The 25,351-nt window shown below is 37.0% G+C and overlaps 1 protein-coding gene across 3 annotated transcripts in view; it reads left to right on the top strand.

The window, feature by feature from the left end:
• LOC129776416 (protein eva-1-like) overlaps positions 1 to 25,351 on the top strand; it is a 416,080-nt gene that overhangs the window by 284,791 nt on the left and 105,938 nt on the right. For all 3 annotated transcript variants that reach the window (XM_055782044.1, XM_055782042.1, XM_055782043.1), the window contains one exon: positions 3,551 to 3,669. In XM_055782044.1, the coding sequence (XP_055638019.1) occupies positions 3,551 to 3,669 (119 nt within the window). The remainder of the gene's footprint in view (positions 1 to 3,550; positions 3,670 to 25,351) is intronic.

The raw sequence follows: 25,351 nt of genomic DNA, 5'->3' as shown, positions 1-25,351 counted from the left end.
TGATCGTACGAATAGTAGATGCAGTGGTTCTATAGTTGTGAAACGCAGTGTATTGATATAGTTATGAGATGGTGCTGGTGCAACAAGTCTATAATCGACTATAGCCGAGTATATGTCTATTGCGAAAAAGGCCACCGGAATAGCTTTCGAGGTAAATTTTCAACGCATTGACATGAATAAAATTGCGGCATACGATCAGCTAGTGTATCGTTCTGCGAGGGCAAGAATATGAATCATCAATAAATTATCGTCAACTGATTCTCCAATAAAAACTAGAAGTGGGTTATATCTTTGATATAACCGCAAAGTGGACGTAGGACTAACGTTGACTTAGCAATCAATAAGTAACAAGCATATAAATCTTTTTTTATATACATTTTTTCTTTCGAATAAAGTGATTATCATACCACTTCGCTTAGCCAGAAAAGAATTATTAACGCTAAAAGGGAGAATCGATTCCTCCTCGGAAATACCCAATAACCCCCGATAACGACGAACGATTGCAGCATTCGTAAACAAATGTTGATATGTAATGTAAAATCCACTTCGATAATATCCACTACACCATATCTTATCGCTATCAAATCCATAGTCGATGGCATCCATCGGTATCGAATTATCATCGATACCTCGGATTTCGCTAAATACTCCGTTAGGTCCGACTGCAGAGGAGAAATGGAATTGAAAAACGACAAACGGGAGAGAGAGATATTGGAGGTTGAAAAAAGATTGGCAGAAAATCTACATACGGATACGGATGATTTCAATAACCTGTTTTCAAAGCTATTTTTAAGCTATTGAAACAATTTTTCGAGTAAATAAATAACAATCATATAACTCTTGGACATTTTATCTTTCGTATGGAATGATTATCATACTGTTCCATTAATCCGAAGCAGAAGTATTAACGCTTAAAAATGGATTGGATTCCTCCTTGGAATTACTCAGCAAAAATAATGCTCTTTCCCAACAATTAGAAACGACAAACGGTTCTGGCATTCGTACACAAATAATTTTATAATGCAACTTTCATCAAAGTGATTTCTTCGATATGGGGAAATATCCACTACATCATGTCATATATTGCGTATTCTTTATTATCAAATACCTAGTCAATGGCACCCATCGGTATCGGATTATCATCGACACCACGATTTTCGCTAAATACTCCTTTCCATTTGGCCTGCAAAAAAGTTTTCTGAGCTCTAATCCATCAAATTTGGTGTCCATGAAAAAGGCCGTTGATTATATGCTAAGGTGATAGCACGCTCTCCTCGGATACGATGGGTCAGCTGGATGTCCTTGGGCATGATGTGACACGCTTTGGGTGAATAGCACACAAATTGGTATCTTCGAATAGGCCTCCTGCAGTGCCATAACCGCGGAACTATGGAAGCGCAAGTCGGTTTTGAAGTCCTGGTCAGATCCACGAACCAAACGCTGCAAAAGGTAGCTTGCGGATCAGCAATTCGGTCTAATAGCGACGGATTTCACGCAAAGCGACGGTTCCCGGTCGGTAGCGATGTGGCTTCTTCACACTTTCTGCGGCTGGTGCGCTTCCGAGCTTCTTCGTAGTGCCTTACCACCGGTAGATTTACGAGCTGTCTGCTTGGTTCCAATAAAACGAGTCCTCACGGTGCGAGAGTAGAGATAGAAATGATCGAAAGCAAAGGAAGCGTCATGTTTTATAGTCATCCATTCGGTTCAACTGCAGAAGAGAAATGAAACTGGAAAAGAAGACTATAATGCATAGGCGTCTGAGTGCGACCGTCCTCATCTCACAACGCCGCATCAACTGAATGGATTTCCAGAGCGCATGCGAGTTTATATACGGTTTCAATAACCTGTTTTCTAAGCTATTTAAAAGCTATTGAAACAAGTTTTCGGGTCAACAATTAACAATTATATAACTTGTGGACATTTTGTCTTTCGAATGAAATGATTATCATACCACTCCGTTCAGTCGGTATTAACGTTCAAAACCTTGCAGTTTGGCGTAACTCTATCGTTTTCGATACATTGAACTTACACCCCGGTACAGAAATGAAAGACGTAGTTCTACGTCAAAAAAGTCACAGGAGGTTGTGTCCGAGACATGACCGCACAATTGACGTAGGATTACTTTAGGCTATATGTCACACGCTGATTTTGGATATGTTTGAAAAACTATATTGTTAAACTCTTTGATAATGATATGGTGGCCCTGAAAAGGGCCGTTTTGTTTGGTTATTGGGTTTTTTTTACTCCACCAGTGTTACAATCGAGCTTTCGTTGATATGTGAGAAATAGGCGCCTCCCACTCGCTCGCGATGCAGATATTTGGCTTGCCGGTGAACGAAAGAATTTCGATCAATCAGGACCGTTTGGATAGGGATTGAGATTTTTCAAATGTTCGATAGTTTGTTACATGATATATATTATTTTATTCAAAGTGAAAAATTGTTATAAAGTGCCGAAATCGTTTGATGCGAAAATCTCATCAATCTATCATGAAATGACTGAGCAATAAGCGTTTGAAATTGGATATTTTTCACGATGCGATCGATTTTCGTTTTTCAATTTGTACCCCAATATGTTCCCGAAAGACGTGATCCTACGTCAAAACCACTTCAGGGCGATCAGATTATTCTACCAAATAGTCATTTCTAAAATTTCACAGCATTATAGAATAATATCCGAAGTTATAAACAAGCGACTTGTTTGAAATAACAGTGTAATTATATGTCAACAATGCGGTCGTATCTTGGACACAACTTCCTATAATTTTTTTTCTCCTCTTTTGTTATATACGTACCGCTTACATCCTTCGTTCAAGTATCGTTTACCCGTCGAGAAGTATTTCTATTAGGAATTTCCCTCCAACGTGACGCGCACTCCGTCACAGCTTCTTTCGTGGGGTATGCACTTTCTGCATCTTTCTGCTGCTTGGGCAAGAATTGTTTGGCATACACTCTACTGACCAATCATTGAAATTGCCTCCAATAACGTCTGATCTTCGTTCGTTTAAGTTTTAAGACATTGTCATACTTCTAATCTATCATCAATTTTTTCAATAATAAAATTAATCAGAACCCTTTGACATTGGAGTGGTGTTTGTGTTGACGATCTTTCAATATCAGCTCAGGCAAAGCATTAACAGGGTAAGTGATCTTGTATCCCAAAACATATCAAGCAGCAATAGTACAGCTATATTTATCTAAAATGGTAATATAATACTGGACATTTAAACAAGGGAAACTTTTCATTTCGATGCGCAATTCATCTTGAAGGTCGAAATAAAATATTTGCACTGTGTATTCTATTTGAGAAATGAAAAGATAAACGACCTAAAGTTATACAGTGGCTCCCATTATCGCTACAAGGATAGCACATTGATTGAAATAAACGGCTTAAGTCGTTAGTAAAATTGATGTAACACGAAATCTATAAATCTAACCAAATAATTTCATTTACAGGCTTCTGCGAAAAACAGGGATTTTATTCCAGAAAATTTATCTAACTTGGTAGAATAAATGATTAGAGTTTTCCCCTCTCTTTTAATTATTTGTAGATGCAAATGAGCAAAACTTGTGTCCGGCCAGCACGGAAGATAGCCTCGAAATCAATATTCCCGGTACGGAGATTGAGATAAAAGCACCCGAAAGCTGTACCTGGCCCAATGCATTACAGGTAAGTGAAAGAAAATCTTTTCCCTCTTGTATCTCGCTCACTTCATTTTATACCAACATTTTCATGCAGTGTAAACATTTTGAGTAAATAACCTCGGCTGCTGTTGTGGGAGGAGAACGGGCGCGTTTATGAGCACCGTGATTATTTTTCATTCCCACCCACTGCTAGAGGTGATAATGCGGAATAAAAAACGAACGCAGAAAAAAAAGTGGAAACTGCTCAACATTACTGAGCGGTTGAAACGGTTGAAAGCAATTAACAGCGGGTGCCATAAATCATAAGTCATGTTAATTAAAAAGCACTGCGAAAGTCAGCACAAATTATTTATTTGACCGACGAGTCCGACCTTTTATTTCGTTTGGTTTGTAGGTGGAGAAAAATGTTTGACTGAATCGTAACTAAACAGTGAACATGAAAACGAGCACAAGTGTTGGTAGTGTGAAATACTGTGGAAATGTAAGTTGATATATTATTTGCTTTCGACGAGTATAAATGATAAATATCCAATATTCGACATGTGGTTTGGGAGAGTTGATTTTTTTATTTTTAGCAATCAGATACGAGTATGTGGTGTTGTCATTGTGCATTCCACAATGACTGTTCCACATTAAGTTCATCGAAGGTCTGTCCTTCTCCGAGTACACATGTGGAAAATTCTTGCGAAATGAACAAATATCCCCGGGATGACACTTTGGTGTTACTCAGCTAAAGAATCTCGAGGACTATTCAACCGAGATCGTAAGGACGAAGTTTGTCTTATAGCTTTCATGAAGCATGTCCCATTACATTTCCAATAGTTTACCGACGGATTATAGAGATAATATCATCTGTCGTGTCTTCCAGTGTAATAATAGGATTATAAATAGCCAGCTCTCTTCCGTTTCCGTCCGTAATCTGTGCCCGGCCTTAGCCGCCATCAGTCGGAAGGACAGTGGCGGTGTACCCATTTGTGTTGCACACAGACATTGTTTGGCATGTTGGAAACTTAAATTTGCGTCCACTCGTCGCTGTCCAGGAGGCGGATTTCCTATCGTAACCGCTATTCCGATGCGGTGTACATAAGTTTAATGTAGTAAGGAAAGGATCACCATGGAATCACCCTGAGGTCTACCACTCTCTTTCCGCTTTTATGTTTGTGAACACCTACCGATCCCTTGCTACAGGCTGTGCAGCGGTATACTTTCCCCTCTTCTTCATACTCCCCCCCCCCCAACATCATGCATGAGTGAAGAAAAGTTGGTGAAAGCTGTTTAAGCTGGAAGATCGCATGGAGCTGGAAGCTATGATGTTCCCCTACGAACCGAGAGAGAGAACAGTGAATCAGGGGCTCTTTGGTATTTTATTTCCGTCTTACTAAATCCACTCTGCAGCATGTTTTGCCGTAATTAATGCAATTATGTAGCATTCTCACAGGGCACACAGCTGCTTCCGTTAACGTTGATTTGGTACGAAAGTTTCCCTTGCAATCAGTGGAGCGAAAGTTGATTAAACATGGAGTAGAAACCAGAAACCAACAATGCGTTCATTATCAATTGTAACTGCACGTGAGAACAGTTTCACTTTGTAAAACACATCGACTTGTAAAACCAGCTGACGAGATAACTTTTACTAACTTGAAGTACTAAAAATCGAAAAGTTATAACTATGCGGATCTGTCAAATGTTGTTTATAGCTCAATTGAAGCCAATGGAGGTGATGAAATACAAGGAATAGCTATTTGATAACGAGACTGGTTAGGAAAAAGGGTTATATTTTAAAAATTATGGTACAACGATATGCTCCCCTTCAATATACTCCCCTTGGCTCCTCACACACGTTTCCATACGTTTTTTCCATTGTTTGGAGCTGTGCTGAAACTCTTCTTTTGTGATAGCGTTCAAAAGTCGCGTCGCTTTTTCCTTCGCCTCTTCTACGGACTGAAATCGGATACCTTTCAACACGGATTTGATCTTGAGGAATAGAAAAAAGTCGCATGGGGCTAGATCTGGCGAGTACGGAGCATGTTCGCAATTTTTCCCTTATCGGCTAAAAATTTCTTCACCGACAGCGCGTTATGGGCAGGTGCGTTGTTGTTCGTGTTTTTCGTCACACATGATTTCCGACGCGCACTACAAACCACGTTCCATTCAAACCACTGCTGCTCGCAAACTACATACTATAGTGACAAAAACGTAAGCATATTACGGTAAATAGTGCTTGTAACGGAACTTAGCGCTTATGAAGGAAATTTGTGCTGCATCTTATCACGATTCTACGGGGATTTTAGGTGTTGGGTAACGGGTAGCTCACCGGGCAGTACAACGGGACGGGGTTTTTACGGGCAGCGATTCGTGAATGGATTTCCCTGTCTACTTAGCTCTGGACGGTCCAACAGTGGTACTGCACGTGCATCGGCAGTAGAGTGTACAAATCACAAGGGAAACTCCTAGCAACATCAGATGACTTTATTCGTGAGGAAAACCGAACTATAGCTACCAGTAACCAACGAAATTGCAGGAAAAAACTACAGGTTTTCGGATGCGAGCAACACTCAACTTTTTACTTCCGTTCTATGTAAGGATAGTCTCATTTGATATCTATCATTAGGTGACATGGTTTTTTTACGCGAATTTTCCAATTAACGGTTTTTTTTACGAGGTACGTATCCCCCGTGTAAAAAAAAACTTGGTGTACCTCGTAAAAGAAGCACCATCATTGGGGGTGAGAATGGGTCAAAAATGGAAGTTTTCGAATTTTGTTGAATAACTATCGATTATGTAGATATGTTCTCTAATAATAAACTAATGAGTTTTCAGAAAATTGTTAAAAAGTATTAATTTCTTACTGAACTGCGATTAAATGAAAGTTTTCTTTTAAGAAATATGTTTAGAAATCAATTTCTCAATAAGTTCAAGATAAATTGGCAGCATGTAAGTGTCTTGAATGATTATTTGAGTTACGAAAACAGTATCAATCCATCTAGAAGTGCGATTGAAATGATTATAGTTGAAGATTTTCCTTAATTCCCTAACACAAGTCACTTCTTTCTAAATTTTATTTTCTCCGAACCGTAAAAAACTAGAAACTAAAACCACACTAGAAAAAAAAGTGGACAAAAATACTACAAAGCACTACGACAACTCAGATACCGTTACTGGTAGAACCTTCTGGAACTGGAGGAGAAGAAGCATCAGTGGCGTTGAAAATCGTGGTACTTTAGAAGACCGGTGTAAGGAGAGCGGTGAGGGAAGAGACATTGATTAACCGTTTTTGCAGTAATGAAGGTTTGAAATGTTGAATACTTTACTGTTATTTCGCTGAATTGAAAATTAAGAAAGGATAAAATATACAAATAAGGCTCGATGAAGGCTATTCTGTAACTGGATGTAATCATGTGGAAAACTTTAATGAAAACTCTTTCGAAAGTGGTGACGGACGATTCTCGACGTCTGACCATCTGATATCAAATGAATGTGCTGTTGTTGTTGATGATGTTGTTTCTGCATACTGACAGACAGGAGAATGAGACGCGATATTTTACTTCTCTAAATAGCGTGATACTGAAATTGGCTTCCTTTCTTCCATCTTTGGTTTATAAAGACTTTAAACTTTTGCAGTTCATTCGTCTCTAGCCCTGAAAAGGGCTCTTATGTAAAGAAAACTACCCCATTACTCCTCCTTCACCAGTCTTAAGAAATACAATTCAATCCCGCTCGTCGCTCGCCGGCAACGATGTTGCTCCGATGACCACCAAACTAGAATTGAGAGATGGGGTTGTCTAGAGAGAGGCCAAAATTTATATGGTGTCTCCGTCCAAACTGCGATGCGGTGTATCAATCGAATAAAATTGCGTCTATGTGTGTTAGATCGATAACATACGAAGCTCACGGCCATCGCTGCTATTGATGGTTATTGTGTTATTTCTGTCTGTGTTGTTTTTACTGCCTCTCCTGTCATTTCATGCATCGTATTAACAGTATCTCGGTTAGAAAAGGACTCAACGTTATACGGCCGAGTGGCGAATTTGAAGCTAGCCGGCTGGAGAACCACACCGAGGGGAGGAACTTGCGATGAAATTATTCGCTTCTCTTTTCTTTCCTCATTCCCCGCGATAGGTAGGGGAAAAGGGGGGAATTTGGACCACCTAAGCAAATCACATAATATTTCCAAACCAATACGGTCTAACTAAAAAATGTCACATTGTATACTAAGCTACGCTTGTTTTCTCTCAATCAATAATGTTTAATCATTTTATCAAGCTTTAAACTACCAAATATATCATAAAATAAAAGAGATGATTTTTTGACATTAAAATTCGATGCGGAGTGATTTGGTCCAGTGTGTGTTTCATCAATAAAAACATAGTTATGTTTATGTGAAGTATTTTGGAATAATGTTACAATCAGTAACAGTGTTCTGGAATCGATACCAGGTGTCTTGGCCATATTCCATTTTCATTTTACCCCCATATAGCCCTGTTGGACATAGTCCACGTTAAAATGAAATATGTTCCAAGGATTCATTAATATGTAAAAGCAAATAGGAATGTGTGCTCGTTATGCATTTGTGTTTTACTATATTTTCGTATTGATGACAATAGATGTTATGATGTTCGATGAACTCTTCCGCGTATAAAATTTCCATACAATCAATAGTTTTATACAAATATTATTGAATTTTTGGTAAACAGTAGATTTCATTTTTGATTGTTTGCTCTTAAATTCAGTACACCTTTTTTTTGTTATCATCATATGAGTATTCCAAAATATCAAAAATCTAATTTGTCAGCCGCTATAAAATGGCTGATTTCATATTTTCTAAAAAAAAAGTTGATTGGAATATGAGTAACGAATGAATAAACTTGACTTGGAGAACACATTACATTATGAACAACATAAATAAAAAAAGATCACCGCCACAAAATGGCAAGCCTGTATTATTATTTAATTTAATCACAATCTCAAATCACAAATTCTCGAGATATTTAAAAAAATATTTCTAATTTATTGTCTTTTTAATAGTAAACAGACTCTTTTCATGTTTGTCGTGTTATACCGCCATGTTCAAGAAATTTGATGAATTTGCTTATAATTTTCAACAACTTTTCCAAATAAAACATTATGGTAAAAATGTATGTTTAGGAGTTACGTTGAAAAACATTTAAAGATATGTGGGTTAATACAAAACGTAGCGATAATGTATTTAATGTAACTCCTAAACATATAGTTTAACCATAATGATGTATTTGGAAAAGTTGTTGAGAATTATAAGCAAATCCATAATTTTTCATGAACATGGTGGTATAACATGACAAACATATTAAAAGAGCCTATCCACTATAAAAAAGACAATAAATTAGAAATATTTTTTTAAATATCTCGAAAATGGCTGCATTCAGAAGGAGATTGATCAAGAGCTTTTTTGTTTAAATCACGTCGGAATTCATAATTTGTGGCTAAAAATGATATACAAAAATTCGAAGTTTCGAAAATTCCTAAAAATGCGATGTTCCACAAAGTTCGTCAAAAATAGTTTTATCATCTTGGAGTCATTTTTAAAATTTTCTACATGAATGAAAAAATAAACTATATGAAAATCTACTATATGAAAAAATAAAAAAATAAAAATATTTATTTTATATATTGCAAATTAAACTTTTTTTGTAAATAAAAAAGAATACTATTTTTTTCTCAGTGTATATTTGTTTCACGTTTGGACATCAATACTCTTTAACTCTGTCTAGGACACTATTTCGGTAGGACTCATAGTTTTTGAGATATAAATTATCAAAGATTTCTCTTACTAAAATAGATACGCCCTTTTCAAAAGTTACAATTGAGTCAAAAAATTCCCAACCAAAACGGAATACAAACTTTCATTCGAATCAAAAATACAAGTTTTTAAAATTTTTAGTTCGATTCCATTTGGAATTGCAGAATTGTATTTTATGATTAAAATGCTTTTAGTATCGTCTAAAGTTTAATAACAGATGAGTGAATTCTATGAATAGATTCTGATGCTAAACAAATAGTTGTTTCAAGCAGAATGAATATGTTCAGTTCACTATAGCAGTTTACTTATATATCTCATGTGCGAAAACATGTGAAGTTTTCCTGATTTTCGGTTATAAAAATCTGTGCTACAAATTAAAAAACCATGTAAACCGATAATCTGGCATCTCTGGTTCGTTCAACTGATTCGCCAAACAAAATTTTCGTAATCTTCAATCATCGATAACAAATTTACAGTGTCGACATCTGTGGCGACATTAGTGTTTATAACACAAATTACAATCTTTATCAGATTGGCAGTCCCGAAGGCAGTTATAAATCTTTAAAATTTGAATAAACATTTTTACTTGGTTTTTGTCGCTTCACAAAAGTTTCAGAGTCAGGGCTGAGCTGTTTTAAAAGCTTAAAAATGGTTTGTATGTATGCGTGCAGACATCTCTTTCTCTTTTTTCTTTTCTCACTTCATTTGGGATTGTGCCAAAAAAAAAGTCCATAAGACGTCAATGGGGATTGAACCAAGGCCGGCTGGAATGCAAAGCTATTTTACACGACCACGCTATCCACATGACTAATGATACTTCAGCAGTTGTTCAGCAAATACGTGATAATATTGCACCTGATTATAAAATGAAGTTGGGAAGTGTTTTCTAAGAGTAAACAAGGTGCGCATGAAGGGAAAAATAGCTATCTCGGTCTGCGCCGTGTATGTGGCAAGGTATGCGGAAGACTTATTTGTCTTTTGTTTCGCTCGCTCTTATTAGTCTTATATTGCTGTACCATATATATTATACAAATGCTTACTAGTATTTGTGAGTCATGACATTTTCTTTTATGTTATGTCTCATTTAATGTCATAAATCGGGATGACAAAATTTGAGCCAAAAATCAATTTTGGGTGTATCAGATTTGAGTTGCTTCGTGTGCGGGTCGAAGTTCAGGTCAAGTTTGACAGCTGAGTTAAAGACAAATTGAGGTTGCGTTTCAGTTGACCCGTGTGCGTGCGGCCTTAGTTATATATTTTCAATTTTATGCTTGACCCATTCTCACCCCCACTCAGCGTAAATAAGAGATTATTTCGAAAAAATTAAAATTCCCATGTAAAATCGTTTTTGATGTTCAAAAACAACAATGATTTATCTAAACAAGACATAGAAGAATCATTCTATGAAATATTGACCCTGTAGTAGATCTGTATACTGCTAAACATGAGATTTTTCTGGGAAGTCGTTTGATGGTTATTTACACATCAAATTTCGATGAATTATTAAACAATAACTATTTGTACTACAGTTGAGTTATGCATTGGAAGTAGTGAAAATATGTCTCCTATAAATGGTTCACAGCTTCCAATAATATTCGCAATATTTGTCAAGATGTTACTTATAGTTCTTCCGTTTTTGACCCAATCTCACCCCTATCGACGGTACCCTTCATACTATTCCATAACGGTGAATAACGGTTGCACACTTGATACTATTGGTTCACTTGATCCGGTTGTTGCATATTTTCATATTTCTGGTTGAAGCTGATTGAGTCGTATGTTTGGCCGCAAAGAATTATCCCAAAAAAAGGTACTGGGACTTGTGTTGTTAAATTAATCGGATATTTTTCAGCCGATAAATCGTCAATTCGTGATTGGCCAAAACCAACGGAAATTGACGTATTCGATATTGGCTGACTGTAAACAAATGAGTATCACTATTGTAGTAAAAGATGTAACAGCTAATCAAATTTGTGCAATATTGGACAAGAAAACGTCCTAATATTCATTTGAAGCTACATCATCCATCATACGTGACAGCATAGTTTTCTCTCTCAGCGAACCGTGTTAAATATTTAGGTGACAAAATTTTCCTAATGTAGACAAACATCCCCATTACATGTAACTGTGTGTACGTGCATGTTTTACGCACAGGGAATAATTGAGATATCATCACTCATGTGCTCTGTTTCGGGATAACGATGTATGAGAGTTGATCCTCACGTTCGCTCACCCGCTTCTCTATTCATCCGGCATCTGTTGCGAAACTGAAACTGCTATATAATTTTTGGGAAAGTAGCATAAAATGCTTCTCGAGACTGCTACTGTCGGGTAACTTTCTAACTATAGTCGAAGCTTAATTTAAAGGATTATATAAAGAAGGGTGGTGCATAAAGCTACTGGAATGCTTCACATTTCATCATAGAACTTTCCTAATGCACACCGGCAACTAACTATATATTTCTGTTGCAGTAGAATTTACTATTGTACCTAGCTCAACGAATGGAATAAGCACAGCACATGATGCCATAAGAAGGTAATATTTAAATTTTTATGCTTACTTTTACACAAGTGGCTATCAAGCGAATACATACTGTATTTCACATCATGAAACAAAATCAGAGGTATAAAATGTTAGAAGACACGCCATTTTTCCTGAAATTGCACAAGTTTGACTTCTTTATGTGTCATGTGTTAACAGGCCTTATAGGTGAGATCGCGTGCGGTCACGGAAGAGTAACCGACGAGCTTCGAACAAGCGGAATAAACGATAACTTTTTGATTCGTTGCATTTATAACAATGCGATTTCTCCATTATACTAATGATAAATTCATAAATTTCAAATTCTTGAATAAACAATTTAATTTGGAGAATGTGGTAGAAGAGAGTTATATTTTCACGAATGAGTTTCAATAATGATTTTTTGCACTCGAGTGAAGTTTCAACATTTCTGAGATGTCGCAATCGATTTGAAAGCTCCAAGCTAAAAATCGAATAGACAAGAAGGCCGTGCAACATCCTATAGCAGGATTTGAAGCAAATATCTAGCAGTTCGGATACTGTCAACCGCAAACTTGGCTGAATATTTGTGTATTTTTGCATCATAAGCACACTAGGGTGGCAGCGAAAATGGTCATGTCAAATTTCAAAACATGTACATTTTGTTGATTGGCCCAAAAGCCCAAAAAATGACCTGTGCAAAGTTTCGGCTCAATCGGACATGATTTAAAGTTGAAGCAAGCTCAAAGTTTTTTGAAAATCGAAAATCTTCCAAAGCAGAGGGTACATAAAATTTGTAAAATCGAAAATTTTTGTTGATGCCAAATCACTTAAAAATGCATGAAACGCAAGAAAAAATGTTCGGCCGAAAATCAACCTTTTGGGACTTGATCTGAGCCTCGTACATGATCGGTCATTGCCACCCTAACGCACACATTGTTGTTATAGATTGAAATGGTTACGAGTTGAATGTTTTGGTGGGGGAACAAACGTATGATCTCATTTAACCGCGTGTATGTCAACTGGAAAAAAAACGGCCACGATAGCTATAACACCAAGAAGAAGAATAACGCTTGTAGTGTATGATCAGCACTTGTGTATCAGCTTGTGTTTTATTATCGCGATGAAGAGAATGAAAAAAGAACCAGTCATTTTTAGCTGATTGAGAAAAACCACGCTAACTTTTACAATTTTTTTTTTACTAAAGGCCTATTCCTAAAGCTTTGGAGCATCCTAAAATACTTTGGACACAACAATTTATAACAGTTAGCTTGTTTAACAATACAGAAATTTTGAGCAATTAGCTTGTTTATTTATATACGAGGGTCGTTCTGAAGAATATGAACAAAATAGCATTATGCACAGATTAGCGGATTTAGGATATATGATATACACAGATTAGCGGATTTCTGGTTTTAATTGTTATTGCTGAGACCTAATTCTAATTTATTGTCTCAGTTACAATTGAACACTTGAATTTAGTTAAATGCACATTCTGTGCGGTTTTTGAGTAAAAAGGCGATAGAAAAGAAATTCGTGAGTATTTTTTCGGACAATATAAAATATCCAAAAAATCGAGGGGGTTGTATCCGAGACACGACCGCTTAGGACGTAGGACTAGGCAAACTTTTTTTAAAATTTGTTGGATTATCATTTCGGATATTATTTGCGAATACGTCTAAATTTCATAAATAACTCTTTAGTGAAAAGTTCCGGAGACCCTAAAAAGGTTGAATGGCTTGCGTGGTTTTGTAGAATCGTTACGAGAAGCAAATATTCTTTCTTGCGTTTGCGAGAACAATACACTAATTGGTCATATGTCGCAATTTATTATATCAATGCAAGCAATGCCCTGAGTATTTAGAGAGAGGAATCGTCCGTGCATCGCCATTCAACAAGCATCATACACGCGTCTAACAGATTCACACAGTTGCAGCTATATAAATGAAACATCGCGAGAATGACCGTTTATGAAAAATCATTCATTTCATTCAGCCTAACAGGATAAGAAGCCACTATCTTACAGTACATTCTTAAAGTTAAGTTTGATTAGCTAGCACGCTGCTTCGATATTATACTTTTCTGAAACATTGCCTGTGATGGGTCATGATAATTATATCGCCATGTGATGCAGATTAGATATCTTATGACCATGAGTTCTCCCTTGTGAATTTTGTGATAATTCTGTAATGAGGTGATCCCAGAAATGTGCTCCCTATTTATAGAGAAGGAAAAGAGGAATGGACAAATGGATTTGGGAAATTGTAGCCAAATAAAACCATTAGTACTTCTTATATGTGTGAGTGTACCCGTGAGTGCATCCTTCCGAACTCCCCAATCGACAACCAATTTAATTCATTCATTGCCAAATTTTTGACATCACCGACGTACTCAAAATCATATATTACATGATAGTGACATGACATGAGCATGATACGATCTCATAAAAACTTTGGGAATAACAAGTACTATTCGCAAATGTAGAATAATTCCTAATATGCATTGACTCACCATAACCTTCACAAAAAAAATGTATAAACGAATAAGGAGACCAGATAATGGAATAGAGATGAGCAAAGCAGTCCAATTTGATGAACGGCTCAGTAGCCTAAGTGAACCAGTTCTTTTGAATCGTTCTTTCACTCTTTCGTTCAGCGATGCCATAACCGGCATCAAAAATAAACGTTGAATATTAGCTGGAACCCATCAAACATAAACAACTTTACAGCTTTTCAAGTCCTTACATTGATTAGATAGAACATGTTCTAATTGGTGTGGAATTTATGTAATCATTAATTACTGGGGAAAGGAAATGTGCTTCTTCTTTGAATACCGCAATTTGTTTGTTATAAGATGTTTCTCATCCGACACTTCTGTGTGTCTCAATTTGATTCGCACAATTTTCATATTTTTGTAGGGGCTCATCCTAAGTTCCATTCAAAATCATGTTTAATAATAATTCAATTCAAAAAAATCCCGCAACGATATTTTTCAGTTTTTATATACAATCGCAATAGGTCAAACAATTTATTGAAGGCATAGAGAAAACATTTTTAAACGGGTTTATTTAGCTTGCCCTGTAATTTGTATGTTTGTATGTTTTTAACATGTTTGTCTGTAGTGTTTTACCACATTAATAGAAATTTGACCCCCTTCCTGTTGACCGATTGATCTGATTGATCTGACACACTTTTATCACTGCAGTTATTATAAAACTGCGTATTTCATGATATTAAAAATCCAAGATGGAAAGGGCTTGACTAGTAGAACACAGTTATTCATGAGGAATACAAATCCAAAATGGCCGCCATCACAAAATGGTGAATTACATATCTTCTCAAAACCCCATCAATATGGGTATCAAATGATAGGGATTGACTAGTAGAACACAGTTATTTATGAAAAATACAAATCCAAAATGGCCGCCACAACAAAATGGCAGATTACATATTTTCTCAAAAGCCTATCAATATGGGTATCAAATAAAAGGACTTGACTAGTAGAACACAGTTATTCATGAGGAATGCGAATCTAAAATTACATATTTTCTCAAAACCCTATCAATATGGGTATCAAATAAAAGGACTTGACTAGTAGTACATAGTTATTCACGAGGAATGCGAATCCAAAATTACCGCCACAACAAAATGGCGGATTACATGTTTTCTCAAAACCCCATCAATATAGGTATCAAATAAAAGAACTTAACTAGTAGAACACAGTTATACATGAGAAAAGCAAATCCAAAATGTCTGCCACAACAAAATGGCTTTATATATTAGGCTGTCAAAAAAGTCCTGCGGTATTTCCGCGAGGTGTTGTTGTAAGCGCGTAGTTCTAGTTGTATTCATTGTATCGAGTCATACTATAGCTTGTTGGAAAGGTATTTTTGCGCGCTATAATATAGTCTTTGACAGTGTTTCCGGAAGGCCTGTCGTCGAAAATTGCGACAAAATCGCTGAATTAGCCGAGAAAGACCGGCATAGTAGCAGCCGTAGCATCGGCCAAGAGCTGGGGATAAGTCATCAAACCGTTATTAACCATTTGAAGAAGCTTGGATTCACAAAGAAGCTCGATGTATGGGTGCCACACACGTTGACGCAAAAAAACATCTTTGACCGTATCGACGCATGTGAATCGCTGCTGAATCGCAACAAAATCGACCCGTTTCTGAAGCGGGTGGTGACTGGCGATGAAAAGTTGGTCACTTACGACAACGTGAAGCGCAAACGGTCGTGGTCGAAGCCCGCTGAAGCGGCTCAGACGGTGGCCAAGCCCTCATTAACGGCCAGGAAGGTTCTGCTGTGTGTTTGGTGGGATTGTCAAGGAATAATCTATTATGAGCTGCTTCCCTATGGCCAAACGCTCAATTCGGACCTGTAATGCCAACAACTGGACCGCTTGAAGGTAGCACTCATGAAGAAGAGGCCATCTTTGATAAACAGAGACCGCATTGTCTTCCATCAGGACAACGCCAGGCCACACACTTCTTTGGTGACGCGCCAGAAGCTCCGGGAGCTCGGATGGGAGGTTCTTTTGCATCCGCCGTATAGTCCGGACCTTGCACCAAGTGACTACCACCTGATTTTGTCCATGGCGAACGAGCTAGGTAGTCAGAAGTTAGCCACAAAAGAGGCCTGTGAAAATTGGCTATCCGAGTTTTTTGCCAACAAGTCATCGAACAAAACGGCGCATATTTGACTTAAAACAGATGATTGTAACTAATTTTATGAACAAATGAAAATTCAAAAAAAATACCGCAGGACTTTTTTGACATATATATATATATATATATATATATATATATATATATATATATTGTATTAATATCGCAAATTCCATAGTTGTCAGTGACGCGAACTGGTAGTCTTTCTTCAAAGCGGACTTAACGCTTCTCACACCAGTCTACGTTAGCTGCTAATTGATGTAAATTTTCTTCATTCATTTCCAGTTAATCCAACGGGTGCTCGTATTTTTCCAAACAATCTTCATATTGTTTCTCGTCACTTTGCTTTTTACGAAGTAACTGAAACAGCTGAACTCACAGTTCAGTCTTCAATGCTGAACACGTTTCATTCGGTACATCTTGGGTTTCACAAAGATTCTGAATTGGTTCGCTTGAGTAATCGTTGGACAGCGTTGCTACCTGAGAGTATAAGCTAAATCCAGTTGGAACATTTTCCTTCAACTAACCAACCAACTTCGGAATCTTGAAATGTAGGGAGATTTTCAGACAGTTTGAGTTGACCAATCTTAATAAATTCGTTATACCATTCCATTCCAATGAGCAGGTTGATTTGTCCTGGACGAAAAAATTCTGGATCCGCAAGTTGAATCCACGTTGGAATATTCCATGAAGTAACATCTAATTCAAAACTTGGCAAATCTCCGGTGACCTTCGAGGAAACTGAGCAATCCAATGACATCTTGAAATAATTGTGCCTTGGAAGAACTTCAACTTGAGCTTTATGTCGTGTGCTTGATTTGACAATTCCAACGATTGGAATATTGATTTCTTCATGATTCAACTGTAGCTTCTCGAGCATTGCTTCTGATACAAAATTAACCTGTGAACCACTGTCAAATAAAACTCGATATGATTGAGGTTTTCCATGCTTATCCGCAACGTTTACTATTGCAGTTTGTAATAGTACTTGATTAGTTGGCCTCTCGACTAAGTTCGAGGCTACAGTGATGGAAGCATTCCTTTCGTTTGCTGGCTGCCCAGTTGATTGCTTTGCTTGAAGCTCTTCATTTTTGGGATCACTGCATCTGGTGTTCCGCATTGAACCACTATCCGCATGTGGCAAAGTATGATGTTTCCTTCTACACTTTCAACTTGATGCACGCTTGAATTGCTGGACCTTGCTATCATTCGTCGAATTTTCACATCTTTCTAAGATGGAAATGCGACTCTTCAAATATTTAACGGTATCTTCATATTGGGGTAACTCCCAATGAGCAATAGTTGCTTCCCATAACTTCTTAGTTTCGCCATCGATTGCATTTGTGAGAATGAAAGATACTATTGTCTCAGACATCCCAGTGAACTGTTGACCCAAATATTTCAGATTCTCGACATGGCTTACACATGCTTCGACCAACTCTCTTAATTCAGAGTGGCTTTCATGCATCCAGTAGCCCAGAAATATGATGATCGACCATTCGCCTTTTATCTTCAAACCTTTCCGCCAAAAGTTCCCATGCACGGTCATAATTGCCATCCGAGATGGTTTTTGCGTCAATTATGCCTGCTGCATCCCCAACTAGAGCCTTTTCCAAGTGGTAGAGCTTAATTCTAGGTGGATCACTTGAACTGGCCACCACATCCTTAACCCTCCTGTACTCGCGTGCAAAATCATAACACGTATACTCACGCACGGTGTCACAGACCGAAAACTAAACTTCTCTGTAATGTTGCCATTGTGTACTTTTCAGGCTTTATTGGCATTTATTAGAAGAGGAGAGTATGATTGAATGAAAAAACTAAAAAAATATGTTTTCTTCATCTTTATTATGTTTTAATAGTCATCTAATTCAGCCTCATCAAAACAGAGTAATTTTTGATACTCCAACACAAATAACGAAATTCGAATTTTTCACTGCTAATAATTAAAAGTAAGCAACTGAATATAAATCATGGAAGTATAAAGAGCTATAAAATAACATAAAAACGTATAAATCGATTGTGGTTACATTGGAGTAAGAATCGGAACACAGCCTAACTGCATGCTCGAAGCAAACATATTTTTTTTTACATTTCATGCAATTGTTGCGTGTATTTTGGGTTTTTTTTTATCAAAGAGAATAATGTATAACGTATTCTAGATAATTACCAGATGATAAAGTTTCTGGAATATAAAGTTTGCATATTTCTAATATTCCTTGTCTGTGTTTTCTTGTAAACTAAGAATTAATGCCTTTTTTTTAGATGGGGCATAAGAAGCTACCGAGTAGTTTATAATTTACTGTATACAATTCTTCCACAAGTGAAATTCTTTCACAAGTGTGTATGTGTATGTGTATGACCATTATATTTAGCGAATAACTATACGAAAGTCAAACAATCATATTTTGCTTTTGAACGCATGAATCTAACGACGAATATATCGACGAATAGTTAATATATGGATCCGTTCAATCCAGTTACAAAAGGGACTGGAATCAAATAAGAATAGTCCGGTTATGATCTTATGCATTAAATTCAATAAATATTCCTCGCCGCTAACATTAATTTCTACATTTCATTCAAAATATTCTAGAATATGAAAAATGGCACTTGTCCAAAAAAATTACTCCTATACTCGTGTCGGTGTGTCAGACCGAAAGTATTAAAAAAGTGGCACACGTCCCCTTTGTACCAACACATGCGATACGCTAAACGATGACGAACGACGAATAACGAAGCTAGAGAGAATCGCAAAGTCGAAGTGTTGATATTTTCTGAGAAATTAATGAATTATTGATTTCTCGGTCTGACAGACCAATGCGCGAGTACAGGAGTGTTAAACATAACTTTAAATTTCTACCACTGGTCAAATTTACCATCAAAATGCGGAATCGCACGGGGAAGAGACTGCTTGATGATTAACGGTTGATTAGAAAATGGTTTAACTTCGATGGGTGCGTGAGCTAATTTCTCGATCCATGTTTCGAGAGTGAGGGATACATTGTCATAAAGCGAACTTAAACTCTCTTGTAAGCTGCTCCCATTTTCTCGTGTGTACCTTTATTATCAGCTGCGAGATTTCCTCCTCCAAAGTTTGTTCCATCGCGTTCTTCATGCGGGTGATTTTTGCTGTTGCTTATCCACGCTGTTTATGGAAAATTCAAATCCAAGATGGGCGCTGTAACAAAATAGCCAAATACTTTTTTAAACGGTTTCATTCAACTTGACCTGTTTGTATTTATGTTTGAATGTCTGTAGGGTTGTCCCACATTAATAAAAATTTGAACCCGTTCCTTTTAACTTATTGGTAATACTGTGTAATCCATTATCTTGAAAAATCCAATTTGGCCGCCAGTAAAAATGGCTCAATGGCTTTGCTTGGAGAACATACTACATTATGAACAACATAAATTCAAAAAGGTGTATGTATTTTCTTGTAATCCTAATAGTCGTACAGTACATCATCAAAATATTATGTAGAAAATTAGGTAAGAAATAGAAATAAAAAAAGTTGAATGATTTTATTGTAGAGAAGTATGTACTACAATAAATAATAAGAAAATAAAAAAATAAAAAAAAACTTTTTAAGTTAAACGGTTTAATGTACTAAAAGCTAGAAAATTATTTGGCAAGTAGCAGTAGTAGCTACCACATCCTTTCCTTCATTAATCTAGGGCAATATTCAGACTAAAATAAAATCGTGGGGCACGTCGGGTTTCATTATCCACAGTTAGTTGTTTCATCATATTCCCCACGATTTTATTTTAGTCTCATCATTGCCCTAAATTAATGAACGAAGGGATGTGATAGCTACTAACTGCTATTTGTCAAATTATTTTCTAGCTTTTAGTACATTAAACCGTTTAACTTAAAAAGTTTTTTTTATACTTTTTTTCAATTTGCTTTCCCAATAGAAGATTCTCCGTTTATCCAATTCATGAATTATCTCAACTTTGTAACTTTGTATGAAGCGCTATACCACATTAATAGAAATTTAACCCCCTTCCTGTTGACCGATTGATCTGAAATTTGGAACACAACCGGTTCAATATGTATATCAAATGAAAGGGATTGACTAGTAGAATATCGTAATTTATGAGAAATGCAAATCCAAAATGACCGCCACCATATAATGGTGCCAACCTCTTCAATATGGGTATCAAAAGTAAGTTCTCGACTAGTAGAACATAGCAGATCATGAAAAATCCAATTCCAAGATGGCCGCTATTCCCGAAAAACTAATTACTTTTCAAACGGTTTCATTCAGCTTTACCTGTTTGTATGTATGTTTGAATGTTTGTAGGGTTGTCCCACATTAATAGAAAATTGAACCCGTTCCTGTTGACTGATTGATCTAAAATTTGGAAGACACCTTTAATTCTACTGTCATCATCAACCTACGTATTCCATGATCGCTAAAAAATGGCTGAATGACTTGACATGGAGAACACGAAACATAATAAACAACATAAATTCAAAAAGGTCGCCGCTACTAAATGGTCCACTATGTATTTTTCGCAATTCCCTCAATATCGGTATCAAATGAAATGATTTGACTAATAGAATACAGTACATCATAAAAATATTCCGAAGAAAGTTAGGTAAAAATATACGTTGGATTTTCATTATTCACAGTTATTTAGTTATTTCATCATATACCCCACGATTTTATTTTAGTCTCATTGCCCTAAATTAATGAAGGAACGGTTGTGATAACTACTAACTGCTACTTGCCAAATCATTTTCTAGCTCTTAGTACATTAAACCGTTTAGCTTTTTGGTTTTTTTTTCTTATTTCATTTTCTAGTTTTTTTGTAAATTATCTGTATCATTAGTGTACCATTCAAACCATTCAAAAAATTTATGTTTTTTTTTCAATTTTTGTTTCTAGCCTAACTTTCTTCGGAATATTTCGATAATGTACTGTATTCTATTAGTCAAATCATTTCATTTGACACCAATATTGAGGGGATTGCAAAAAATACAAAGTCGACCATTTTATGGCGGTGACCTTTTCGAATTTATGTTGTTCATAGTGTAGTGTATTCTCCAAGTCAAGCCATTCAGCCATTTTTTAGCGGTGGCCAAATTTAATTTTTCACCCATCAAATTTATGTACCCATATTGAGGGGCTTTGAAAAAAAAATGGCGCCATTTTATGATGGCGGCCATTTTGGATATGGATTCTTCATAATTTTTCATAAATTACAGAAAATATGTAATCCGCCATTTTGTAGTGGCCGCCATGTTGGATTTGCATTTTTCATAAATATCTGTGTTTTACTAGTCAAGCCCTTTCATTTGATACCCATATTGATGGGGTTCTGAGAAAATATGTAATCCGCCATTTTGTAGTGGCTGCCATTTTGGATTTGCATTTTCATAATTAACTGCATTCTACTAGTCAAGTCCTTTCTTTTGATACCCATATCAGCTATCCAATATGGAATTATTATACAAATTATTCAATATTTCCGAAAATTTAAAATGAAATACTCCGGATAATGGAGTCTAAAATTCCGGATAATCGAATCCCGGTTAATCGAGTCTCCGGATAATCGAGTCCGACCTGTATATACACTTCATTCATTTACGTATCTTTCATGGAAGTCTGCTTTTAAATCCCAGCAGGGAAACCTTACTGTTGCATGTTATGGGGATCGATCACATCTCAAGCGGAATATAAGAGCAAAAGTGTTTACAGTTTATAATCGATATCTGAGTGGGAAGGAGAAATTCTGATGCGAGTTGACAGTGCAGTTCGATCGTAAAGCGAGGACGGAACCAAATAAACGAAAAGTGCTGATAGCTTCCGACGATTCTGAGTCGCATGCATGAGTTTGTACATCAATTTGTACCTAAGCGAACTAACCGTGTACCTCTTAAACCTGCATGGTCGAACTCGAAGCTTAAGCGTTTGAGGAAACGGAAAAGGGCAGCTCTTCAGGAACATGCCAAACTTCATACCGAATCCACGAAAACGCGTTATTCCAAGGCTAATTCGGACTACAGACGATTGAACGATCAACTACATCAAGCGCACCTAAGACAGCTCCAACGTCGTCTGAAATCCAACCCTAAGAGGTTCTGGCAACACGTGAATAGTCAAAGGAAGGAAACAGGCCTCCCCTCAACCATGACTAACGGTGTAGTGAACGCTGCAACCATTCCAGATATTGCAGAATTATTTCGTAAACAGTTTAGCAGCGTTTTCAGTAACGAACGAACAAACAGCCGGGAGTCAACTGAAAAGTTCGAGGGGTTCCGGTCCTGATGGTATTCCGTGCTTGGTCCAGAAAACCTGCTTGATTGCTCTAGCAACACCTCTAGCCAATACTTTCAATCTCTCCCTGAGGTCGGGTGACTTCCCATCCTGCTGGAAGGAATCTTACGTTTTTCCGATTCAAAAAAAGGGTTGCAATAAGACTGTATCGAACTATCGTGGAATAGCCGCTTTAAGTGCTACGTCGAAACTTCTCGAGCTAATTATTCTCGAAGAATTGGTTCAAAACTTCGCTCACTGCATTTCGATGGACCAGCATGGTTTCATGTCCAAGCGCTCAACGACTACCAATTTAGTACAGTTCACTTCCTGCATCATCCGTGAAATTGAGCAAAGCCATCAAGTAGATGCTATATATACAGACCTCTCTGCAGCATTCGATAAAATGAATCACGACATTGCTTTGGCTAAGTATGACAGGTTAGGTGTTCAGAACGACCTGCTTGCTTGGCTTTCTTCTTATTTGACTGGTCGAAGCATGTCTGTCAAAATTGCGGATTATGTTGCTCCTTCCTTCCCCGTGACATCTAGCGTTCCTCAAGGCAGCCATCTAGGGCCATTCCTGTTTCTGCTGTTTATGAATGACGTCAACTACATTCTGAAATGCCGCAAGTCGTCGTACGCCGACGACCTCAAGTTGTATCTCGTGATACGGAAACCAAGCGATGCTGTTTTTCTACAGCTGCAATTAGAGGCTTTCGCCGAGTGGTGCCAACTAAACCGCATGTCACTCAATGCATCGAAATGCTCTATAATTTCATTCGGTAGACAACGTGCATTGATTCAACACAACTATGTTCTATCGGGGATAAGCTTGAAACGGGAATCGACGGTCAAGGATCTTGGATTACTACTTGATTCCAAGCTTACATTCAAGGACCACGTCGCCTACGTGGTGTCGAAAGCTTCATCTCAACTCGGGTTCATGTTCCGCTTCGTCAAAGAATTCAAGGATATATATTAAGGCTTAAGGCTTTGTACTGTTCTTTGGTTCGACCAATACTGGAATATTCGGCTGTAGTGTGGTGCCCATACTACCAAAACGAGGTGAACCGCATCGAAGCAATCCAACGAAAGTTTAACCGTTTCGCTCTTCCTTGTAATGGCATCTTCCTTGGAATGACGTCCACAACTTGCCCAGCTACAAAAGTCGTTGCATGTTAATACACTTGGAATCACTTGAGGCGAGACGTAACATCACGATGGCATGCTTCATTGGTGACCTGCTTCAAGGTAACATCGACTGTACTTCGCTGTTAAGCTGTCTTAACATAAACATCCGTCGCCGTAATTTACGCTCTCACGTTTTCTTATGCGTCCATCCCTCGCGAACAAATTATGGATTTAACGAGCCCATGCGAAGGATGTGCCGTGTCTTCAAAACAGATACTACGATGTGTTTGACTTTAATGTTTCACGTTGTAGAAATAAGAGTTGTTTCCGTAGAGTTTTTAATTAATATATGTAGTGTCGTAATTTTCATGTCATTGGGATAACCATTGTATCTGTTGGCAAATGAATAAATATAAATATAAATCGCGAGTCGAGTCTACTGAAGTAATAACAAACTAAACAGCTATAAAGGTGTTTCAAAAATTCCGATGCATTCTAAAATAATTTCAAAGTGATAAACAAGTGGATTGAATAATATAATTCCATAGTTCTACGTCGAAAGCTGCGGTCGTGTCCTAGATAAACCCATTACATTTTTTCTGACGAACTAGTTCTTTTGTACCATTCGCGTGGGGTTTAACCATCTCTACCATCACCACCTCGAAAAAACACCCTATGTAAAATATCATCTCAATCGGATTTAAGGGAGAGTGGCGCAAAGCGGTCAAAGTTTGAGTTTTTTTTTTTTTTTGAAATCGGGGTTTTCGAAAAATATGTTTATGCCAAATGTCTTAAAGTTGCATGAAACGTCGAGATCTAGTGTCATCTCGAAAAAAAATTTTGATCAAAAATCGACACAAAATCGATATCGCAAGTTCTATTAAACCGATTTATGTCAAATTTATATTTACACAATCTGTATGCTTCTTTCTATCGCAGGAACCTATAAAAAAAAATTTTAATTGGGAAACTTTAAAAAATGTTTTTAACAGCATATTTTTCTTTAAACGGCTGCTATTTTGTAAAAAAAACATGTTTTTGACTTGTCCGAGGATCATCATTTGAGCAGCATTCTTTTTTTTAATTTTGAATAACCAGAAAAGCTGGAATCGCGTACGCCATGGCACAACTTTTTTTGAACCTTATCACTTCATCAGTTTGTAACTATTCTAATTACGAATATTTTTTTCAGTTCCATTTTTGTTTCATTGTTTAATAATAGATGAATTATATTAATAATGATATAATTGATAGTAAGAATATTCTTTGTTTTTTTCGGAGCTCGAAAAACGTCCGAAAATCGTGTCTCTACACTAGAATACCCCTTTCAACATTTTCGCATACTTACACGACCCAGACCGGAAGG

Source organism: Toxorhynchites rutilus, chromosome 3, assembly GCF_029784135.1.
Source record: "Toxorhynchites rutilus septentrionalis strain SRP chromosome 3, ASM2978413v1, whole genome shotgun sequence".
In the NCBI taxonomy this organism is placed as follows: Eukaryota; Metazoa; Arthropoda; class Insecta; order Diptera; family Culicidae; genus Toxorhynchites; species Toxorhynchites rutilus.
Note: the sequence above shows the minus strand (reverse complement) of the source record. Positions and strands in the feature narration are given on the sequence as shown.